Raw genomic sequence first — 10,085 nt, forward strand, 5'->3', positions numbered from 1 at the left:
ACTATACACGGGGCACTCCCCTCCCTCTATGTGACTATACACGACGCACTCCCCTCCCTCTATGTGACTATACACGACGCACTCCCCTCCCTCTATGTGACTATACACGGTGCACTCCCCTCCCTCTATGTGACTATACACGGTGCACTCCCCTCCCTCTATGTGACTATACACGGTGCACTCCTCTCCCTCTATGTGACTATACACGGTGCACTCCTCCCCCTCTATGTGACTATACACAGTGCACTCCCCTCCCTCTATGTGACTATATATGGTGCACTCCCCTCCCTCTATGTGACTATATATGGTGCACTCCTCCTCCATACATTGCACTGACCCCTCCGCCATGACACTATACCGTTTCGCAGTACCTTGTGTGTACAGTGCTTTGTGAAGAGAACACCGTAGTCGGGATTGTGGAGTAGACTTTAATGCAGTGCGTGTTTGGGCAAGAAGTCGGGTCACGAGTCCCAGGAGATGTGGGGTCTGGACGGACGGTTCACGGAGTCCCAGGAGATGAGGGGTCTGGACGGACGGTTCACGGAGTCCCAGGAGATGAGGGGTCTGGATGAATGGTTCATGGAGTCCCAGGAGATGTGGGGTCTGGCCAGACAGTTCACGGAGTCCCAGGGCCTTTACTTCCCAGTCAGTCTTATGACAGCGGAGACCATAGCTCCAATTCCATCAAATATTGTATGAAGGGGGGCGTGGCCCATGAAGGCCGGGGTGGTGACAACATTGCTGGTAGTGTCCACATGGAACTCGTGGAAGGAAGGAGTCAAGGAGCAAAACAGAGGAAAAAGCCCGGTAGGGGCACAACCTTTACTCCACCCTCCGAACCAAACACTGACCCCACATGCCCCTCACCGCTGCTCCACCCCGTCGCACGCCCCTCACCGCTGCTCCACCCCGTCGCACGCCCCTCACCGCTGCTCCACCCCGTCGCACGCCCCTCACCGCTCCTCCACCCCGTCGCACGCCCCTCACCGCTCCTCCACCCCGTCGCACGCTCCTCCACCCCGTCGCACGCCCCTCACCGCTCCTCCACCCCGTCGCACACCCCTCACCGCTCCTCCACCCCGTCGCACGCCCCTCACCGCTCCTCCACCCCGTCAAACGTCCCTCACAGACTGAGGGATTCTCTGGGCACACAGTGCGGCTTCTTCAGAAGGATATGTGCACCTCCTTGGGGCAGTGTTTTCCCCCCAGGGCCTGGATGGCTTTCACTGTCCCAGCATATGGCCATTTACCTCCTTGTTCTTCCTCCTGCCCCACCGTCACTTCCACCCCCGGAATCACCTTGGCGGCCAGAACGGGAGCGATGCAGCACAACCTGTAGAAGAGAAGGGGCCAAAATATACACCAGGACTCCACCAGCAGAACAGTGAGTGCAGCTCTGGAGTATAATACAGGATGTAACTCAGGATCAGTACAGGATAAGTAATGTATGTACTCAGTGACTGCACCAGCAGAATAGTGAGTGCAGCTCTTGAGTATAATACAGGATGTAACTCAGGATCAGTACAGGATAAGTAATGTATGTACACATCGACTGCACCAGCAGAATAGTGAGTGCAGCTCTGGAGTATAATACAGGATGTAACTCAGGATCAGTACAGGATAAGTAATGTATGTACACAGTGACTGCACCAGCAGAATAGTGAGTGCAGCTCTGGAGTATAATACAGGATGTAACTCAGGATCAGTACAGGATAAGTAATGTATGTACACAGTGACTGCACCAGCAGAATAGTGAGTGCAGCTCTGGAGTATAATACAGGATGTAACTCAGGATCAGTACAGGATAAGTAATGTATGTACACAGTGACTGCACCAGCAGAATAGTGAGTGCAGCTCTGAAGTGTAGTAAAGGATAAGAGATGTATGTACAGAGGCACCATGCATGTAGATTCCGTGCTCGCTGTATGATGGCGCCATTGTGTGGACTCACCCGATCGGCTTCTTTGCTTTTCTAAACTCTTGTAATACCCTCTGCACATCGCCCTGGACTTGACAGGATTCACCGTCGACTGCAAAGGATGAGCTGTAACATAAGTGACCAATGAGCATGAGTGAGCCAGGCCTGCCCCGCCCCCTGCCTGATGACATCATTAGTGCAGTATCAGCATGGACGCCACGGAGCGCATGGTCACGGCTGGCCACGCCCACTGGAACAATAGGCTGTGGTCCAGAGGGGATGAAAGGAGCGGGGTGTTCCGGTCACTCTGCCCCTCCCCCGTCAGGGATGTCCTGGATCTCCAGTCCTCCAGGTACTCACAGGTTCTTGGCTGCCCCGAATCCTCCTGGAAAAACGACCGCGTCGTGATCCTGAGAGTTCAGCTGCGACAGCGCTGTGATGTCACCGCGAGCAATCCGGGCCGACTCCACCAAAACGTTCCTACAGAAGAGAGGGCGACATCAGCACCGCCACGGAACCGGGGGAGGCGGGTGACGGAGTCAGTGCTACGAGGGGTCGCAGGACGTCAGCTAGATATAGATAAGGGGGCGGGCTGAGCAGTGGGGGGAGGGGTCATGTGGATGAGGGGCAGGGGCCATGCAGATGAGAAGGCGGGCAGATCAGTGGGGGGAGGGGCCATGGGGATGAGGGGGGCATGCAGATGAGGAGGCGGGCTGAGCAGTGGGGGGAGGAGCCCTGCAGATGAGGAGGCGGGCTGAGCAGAGGGGGGAGGGGCCCTGCAGATGAGAAGGCGGGCTGATCAATGGGGGAGGCATCCTGCAGATGAGGAGGCGGGCTGATCAGTGGGGGGAGGAGCCCTGCAGATGAGAAGGCGGGCTGATCAATGGGGGAGGCGTCCTGCAGATGAGGAGGCGAGGTGATCAGTGGGGGGAGGAGCCCTGCAGATAAGGGGGTGGGCTGATCAGTGGGGGGAGGAGCCCTGCAGATGAGGAGGCGGGATGATCAGTGAGGGGAGGAGCCCTGCAGATGAGGAGGCATGACGACTGATGGCGGGGTGCACAGGGGTTGGTGAGCGGTGGCATCGGTGGTACCTGCTCTCCTGGGAGGCTTCCCCTTTGCTGTGGTCAATCACATGCATCTGAGGGATGTCCGGGGCAAACATCTTCACTTCTGCTCCTGCACGGCTCAGGTGAACCAGGATCCTGCACCGACCAAGAGAGACGTTTAGTGAGGAGGTGGGGGAGGGGAACTGGAAGAGGTGAGGACGAGGTGTTCCGGAGGCGGCTGAGGGTCCGTCACACTGGCGCTATTCTATACCGGCACAGAGTTCCGTCACAGGGGCCCAATACCGGAAAAGAACGGACCAGCTTTATCCCCATGGATTCTGAATGGAGAGCGATCCGCTCAGGACGCATCAGGACGGAGATAATATCGCAGCGTAATACGGTTTTATCTCCGGCCAAAGATCCGGATCAGTTGCCAGAATGACGGGTCCGTCTACAAATGCTGTCCGTTTGCTTGCAGTACGCCGGATCAATCTGCCGCGAGTGTGAAAGTAGCCTAAGCCCTGTGCAGACAATTCTGAGAGATTTCAGCTCTGAAGCTGCAGAATTACCAATACAGTAATGCATTGCAGCTTTCAGTTGCAAACCCTTCCAAAATAGTAGAAAGTACTTACGCCGACGCCTCGTGGATTTCCGTTCCGTCATAGACACCGCACCCAGACAGAACCTGCACACATAATAAGAGCGGAAAACCATCAGAAGAGGAGCGCCATGAAACTGATCCTGTATTACACTCCAGAGCTGCACTCACTATTCTGCTGGTGCAGTCACTGTGTACATACATTACTTATCCTGTATTATACTCCAGAGCTGCACTCACTATTCTGCTGGTGCAGTCACTGTGTACATACATTACTGATCCTGTACTGATTCTGAGTTACATCCTGTATTATACACCAGAGCTGCACTCACTATTCTGCTGGTGCAGTCACTGTGTACATACATTACTTATCCTGTACTGACCCTGAGTTACATCCTGTATTATACTCCAGAGCTGCACTCACTATTCTGCTGGTGCAGTCACTGTGTACATACATTACTTATCCTGTACTGATCCTGAGTTACATCCTGTATTATACTCCAGAGCTGCACTCACTATTCTGCTGGTGCAGTCACTGTGTACATACATTACTTATCCTGTACTGATCCTCAGTTACATCCTGTATTATACTCCAGAGCTGCACTCACTATTCTGCTGGTGCAGTCACTGTGTACATACATTACTTATTCTGTACTGATCCTGAGTTACATCCTGTATTATACTCCAGAGCTGCACTCACTATTCTGCTGGTGCAGTCACCGTGTACATACATTACTTATCCTGTACTGATCCTGAGTTACATCCTGTATTATACTCCAGAGCTGCACTCACTATTCTGCTGGTGGAGTCACCGTGTACATACATTACTTATCCTGTACTGATCCTGAGTTTCATCCTGTATTATACTCCAGAGCTGCACTCACTATTCTGCTGGTGGAGTCACTGTGTACATACATTACTTATCCTGTACTGACCCTGAGTTACATCCTGTATTATACTCCAGAGCTGCACTCACTATTCTGCTGGTGCAGTCACTGTGTACATACATTACTTATCCTGTACTGATTCTGAGTTACATCCTGCATTATACTCCAGAGCTGCACTCACTATTCTGCTGGTGCAGTCACTGTGTACATACATTACTTATCCTGTACTGATCCTGAGTTACATCCTGTATTATACTCCAGAGCTGCACTCACTATTCTGCTGGTGCAGTCACTGTGTACATACATTACTTATCCTGTACTGATCCTGAGTTACATCCTGTATTATACTCCAGAGCTGCACTCACTATTCTGCTGGTGCAGTCACTGTGTACATACATTACTTATCCTGTACTGATCCTGAGTTACATCCTGTATTATACTCCAGAGCTGCACTCACTATTCTGCTGGTGCAGTCACTGTGTACATACATTACTTATCCTGTACTGATCCTGAGTTACATCCTGTATTATACTCCAGAGCTGTATTCACTATTCTGCTGGTGCAGTCACTGTGTACATACATTACTTATCCTGTACTGATCCTGAGTTACATCCTGTATTATACTCCAGAGCTGCACTCACTATTCTGCTGGTGCAGTCACCGTGTACATACATTACTTATCCTGCATTATACTCCAGAGCTGCACTCACTATTCTGCTGGTGCAGTCACCGTGTACATACATTACTTATCCTGTACTGATCCTGAGTTTCATCCTGTATTATACTCCAGAGCTGCACTCACTATTCTGCTGGTGGAGTCACCGTGTACATACATTACTTATCCTGTACTGATCCTGAGTTACATCCTGTATTATACTCCAGAGCTGCACTCACTATTCTGCTGGTGCAGTCACTGTGTACATACATTACTTATCCTGTACTGATCCTGAGTTACATCCTGTATTATACTCCAGAGCTGCACTCACTATTCTGCTGGTGCAGTCACTGTGTACATACATTACTTATCCTGTACTGATCCTGAGTTACATCCTGTATTATACTCCAGAGCTGCACTCACTATTCTGCTGGTGCAGTCACTGTGTACATACATTACTTATCCTGTACTGACCCTGAGTTACATCCTGTATTATACTCCAGAGCTGCACTCACTATTCTGCTGGTGCAGTCACTGTGTACATACATTACTTATCCTGTACTGATCCTGAGTTACATCCTGTATTATACCCCAGAGCTGCACTCACTATTCTGCTGGTGGAGTTACTGTGTACATACATTACTTATCCTGTACTGATCCTGAGTTACATCCTGTATTATACTCCAGAGCTGCACTCACTATTCTGCTGGTGCAGTCACTGTGTACATACATTACTTATCCTGTACTGATCCTGAGTTACATCCTGTATTATACTCCAGAGCTGCACTCACTATTCTGCTGGTGCAGTCACTGTGTACATACATTACTTATCCTGCACTGATCCTGAGTTACATCCTGTATTATACTCCAGAGCTGCACTCACTATTCTGCTGGTGCAGTCACCGTGTACATACATTACTTATCCTGCATTATACTCCAGAGCTGCACTCACTATTCTGCTGGTGCAGTCACTGTGAACATACATTACTTATCGTGCATTATCCCCCAGAGCTGCACTCACTATTCTGCTGGTGCAGTCACTGTGTACATACATTACTTATCCTGCATTATCCCCCAGAGCTGCACTCACTATTCTGCTGGTGCAGTCACCGTGTACATACATTACTTATCCTGCATTATACTCCAGAGTAGAGATGAGCGAACTTCTGTTTTAAGTTCGGCGTCTAAAGTTCGGGTTTGGATTAGCGGAGAATCCCGATCTGGAACCGGATATGGATTCCGACTTCCGTTGTGGTCCGTGGTAGCGGAATCAATAATGGCCGATTATTGATTCCGCTACCACGGACCACAACGGAAGTCGGAATCCATATCCGGTTCCAGATCGGGATTCTCCGCTAATCCAAACCCGAACTTTAGACGCCGAACTTAAAACAGAAGTTCGCTCATCTCTACTCCAGAGCTGCACTCACTATTCTGCTGGTGCAGTATATAATGCTAGATTGTCAGCTCCTGGGTCTATATACACAGTCTCCTCCTCAGTATATAGAGGCTGTGTTCACACTATACGCACCACCGCCACTCTGGCCGCGGGGTTTCCCGGTGAGGTGTGCAGGGCTCGGGCCCGCAGCAGAGGCAGGAGGAGGAGCCGGGATCCGTGAGCACCGAGCGCCGCCATGACCGGACTTCACCTTCAGACTCTGCTCGGAGCCGACTGCACTGAACTTACCAGTGATCACTAGAGGCCGCTGGAACAGGAGGAGGGGCGGGGGCGGCCGCCATGTTCCCGGAGCCCTGCCAGCCGGCCATGTGATAGCGGAGCGCGCTCGGCCTCAGTACAGGCAGGAGCTGCGGCCACTGGAGACGTCTATAGATAGAATGTGTGTGCGTGCGGCTTCCTCTAGTGACTGGCGCCCACACCTGTTCGCTGGAGTTATGGACCTGCGAGGCTGAAGTCGGTTTTTATATTCATTTTATTATTTATTTGTATTTTTTATACTCAGGAGGAAGAGGAGAGTGCTGGGGGCCCCTGCTCAGGAGGAAGAGGAGAGTGCTGGGAGCCCCCGCTCAGGAGGAAGAGGAGAGTGCTGGGGGCCCCTGCTCAGGAGGAAGAGGAGAGTGCTGGGGGCCCCTGCTCAGGAGGAAGAGGAGAGTGCTGGGAGCCCCCGCTCAGGAAGAAGGAGAGTGCTGGGAGCCCCTACTCAGGAGGAAGAGGAGAGTGCTGGGGGCCCCTGCTCAGGAGGAAGAGGAGAGTGCTGGGGGCCCCTGCTCAGGAGGAAGAGGAGAGTGCTGGGGGCCCCTGCTCAGGAGGAAGAGGAGAGTGCTGGGGGCCCCTGCTCAGGAGGAAGAGGAGAGTGCTGGGAGCCCCCGCTCAGGAAGAAGGAGAGTGCTGGGGGCCCCCGCTCAGGAGGAAGAGGAGAGTGCTGGGAGCCCCCGCTCAGGAGGAAGAGGAGAGTGCTGGGAGCCCCCGCTCAGGAGGAAGAGGAGAGTGCTGGGAGCCCCCGCTCAGGAGGAAGAGGAGAGTGCTGGGAGCCCCCGCTCAGGAGGAAGAGGAGAGTGCTGGGAGCCCCCGCTCAGGAGGAAGAGGAGAGTGCTGGGAGCCCCCGCTCAGGAGGAAGAGGAGAGTGCTGGGAGCCCCCGCTCAGGAGGAAGAGGAGAGTGCTGGGAGCCCCCGCTCAGGAGGAAGAGGAGAGTGCTGGGAGCCCCCGCTCAGGAGGAAGAGGAGAGTGCTGGGAGCCCCCGCTCAGGAGGAAGAGGAGAGTGCTGGGAGCCCCCGCTCAGGAAGAAGAGGAGAGTGCTGGGAGCCCCCGCTCAGGAAGAAGAGGAGTGTGCTGGGAGCCCCCGCTCAGGAAGAAGGAGTGTGCTGGGAGCCCCCGCTCAGGAAGAAGGAGTGTGCTGGGAGCCCCCGCTCAGGAAGAAGGAGTGTGCTGGGAGCCCCCGCTCAGGAAGAAGGAGAGTGCTGGGAGCCCCCGCTCAGGAAGAAGGAGAGTGCTGGGAGCCCCCGCTCAGGAGGAAGGAGAGTGCTGGGAGCCCCCGCTCAGGAGGAAGAGGAGAGTGCTGGGAGCCCTTGTTCAGGAGGAAGAGGACAGCCCTGGGAGCCCCACCTTGTCCAAAGCCAGCAATTAGGAGGAACAGGAGAGTCCTGGGAACCCCACCTAGACCAAAGCCAGCGCTCAGGAGGAACAGGATAGTCCTGCGAGCCCCACCTAGACTAAAGCCAGCGCTCAGGAGAAAGAGGAAAGTCCTGGAAGCCCGACCTAGACCAAAGCCAGCGCTCAGGAGCAAAAGGAGAGTCCTGGGAGCCCCACCTAGACCAAAGCCAGTGCTTGGGTCAGGAGGAAGATGAGAATCTTAGGAGCCCCACCTAGAACAAAACAAGCGCTTAGGAGGAAGAGAAGAGTCTTGGGAACCTCACCTAGACCAACACCAGCATTCAGGAGGAAGAGGAGTGTCCTGGAAGCCCCACCTAGAACAAAACAAGCGCTTAGGAGGAAGAGGAGAGTCTTGGGAGCCCCCACCTAGAACAAAGCCAGCGCTCAGGAGGAAGAGAAGAGTCTTGGGAACCTCACCTAGACCAACACCAGCACGCAGGAGGAAGAGGAGTGTCCTGGAAGCCCCACCTAGAACAAAACAAGCGCTTAGGAGGAAGAGGAGAGTCTTGGGAGCCCCACCTAGACCAAAGCCAGTGCTTAGGTCAGGAGGAAGATGAGAATCTTAGGAGCCCCACCTAGAACAAAACAAGCGCTTAGGAGGAAGAGAAGAGTCTTGGGAACCTCACCTAGACCAACACCAGCACTCAGGAGGAAGAGGAGTGTCCTGGAAGCCCCACCTAGAACAAAACAAGCGCTCAGGAGGAAGAGGAGTGTCTTGGGAGCCCCCACCTAGAACAAAGCCAGCGCTCAGGAGGAAGAGAAGAGTCTTGGGAACCTCACCTAGACCAACACCAGCACGCAGGAGGAAGAGGAGTGTCCTGGAAGCCCCACCTAGAACAAAACAAGCGCTTAGGAGGAAGAGGAGAGTCTTGGGAGCCCCACCTAGACCAAAGCCAGGAGGGGTGACTGGGACCGAAGGACACTCCAGAAGGACACTGAATGGATCTATCGTTTCCGGTCCCAGTCACCAGGAGGACAGCATGAGAGGCTTACGTATACCTGTTTCATTTAGCTGGTTTTCCTTTTCGTTTAACTTGACCTTTTCCCTTGTTTCTTTAATGTCCCTTTCACTAATGGACCATGTTGGTAGGAGCAGTAACTAATAGGGGCAGGACTATCATCTGCCCTTTATCTTTGTTTCTCTTATGGGGCCCCCATACAGTCTGCGGATCCCATAAGGTTTGCGTGCGGCATCTGACTTTAGCAACACTCTATATAAATGGACACAACCATTCACTGTACCCACGGAAGGTGAAAACCGCTATTAGATAATTACTGCAGTGCCACACCTCCACTCTGCATATATCTGCTATTTTTGCTACTCCTGTTATTTTTTGGTATATTTTTTGACATATCTCTGGTATTGTGCATCTGCAAACGCTGTATATGGCAAAACATCATTCTTATTGCTATTTTTATTTATGAGAACCTCATCCTTTGGACCTCCACATTTTTAGAACCTCTACCTCTTTATTTCCCATTCCTAAAAAACGTACCCTTACAAAAATAAATACATATTTTACTATCCCACATACTGCCTCCCTAGCATTATTGATAGATGTAGAGTGCCGGTTTTTCCACTATATACTTTTATTGTTATAAACACTCTATATATGTCTCCCTCCTGTGACCGCTCTGTATATGTGTAACAGAATATATTAACGGAGCTTTATTATGGATCGCTCTGTCCGTTATACATTTATCAGTATATCAAGGTTACCTTTTTAAATAATTATATACGTCTCGGGATCTCCCATCGATTGCGCTTCTATAAGCGCTTCAATGACTGTAAAGGACGCATGTGCGATCTATCTTTAGCCTCATGCGTTCCAATTTGCGCTCCAGAGACCGGAAGTTATGCGAACACTTCC

The 10,085-nt window shown here is 52.3% G+C and overlaps 1 protein-coding gene across 1 annotated transcript; it reads right to left on the bottom strand.

Moving 5' to 3' along the window:
- Positions 1-414: 414 nt before the first annotated feature.
- GATD3 (glutamine amidotransferase class 1 domain containing 3) lies at positions 415-6,790 on the bottom strand. The gene is made up of 7 exons (XM_044303749.1): positions 6,636-6,790; positions 3,597-3,649; positions 3,010-3,120; positions 2,279-2,398; positions 1,952-2,044; positions 1,177-1,333; positions 415-764 (listed from the first exon to the last, which is right to left on the bottom strand). The coding sequence occupies exons 1-7, from the start codon at positions 6,738-6,740 to the stop codon at positions 636-638; spliced, it is 768 nt and encodes a 255-aa protein (XP_044159684.1). The 5' UTR covers positions 6,741-6,790; the 3' UTR covers positions 415-635.
- Positions 6,791-10,085: the final 3,295 nt, after the last annotated feature.

This window comes from Bufo gargarizans, chromosome 8 (genome assembly GCF_014858855.1).
Source record: "Bufo gargarizans isolate SCDJY-AF-19 chromosome 8, ASM1485885v1, whole genome shotgun sequence".
In the NCBI taxonomy this organism is placed as follows: Eukaryota; Metazoa; Chordata; class Amphibia; order Anura; family Bufonidae; genus Bufo; species Bufo gargarizans.

Coding starts and splice junctions, on each gene's coding strand:
- GATD3 (XM_044303749.1), bottom strand. CDS start 6,740: ATGGCGGCGCTCGGTGCTCACGGATCCCGGCTCCTCCTCCTGCCTCTG. Junction 2,045..2,278: donor TTCGGGGCAGCCAAGAACCT/GTGAGTACCTGG, acceptor CTTATGTTACAG/CTCATCCTTTGCAGTCGACG. Junction 765..1,176: donor ACTGCCCCAAGGAGGTGCAC/ATATCCTTCTGA, acceptor CCTTCCTTCCAC/GAGTTCCATGTGGACACTAC.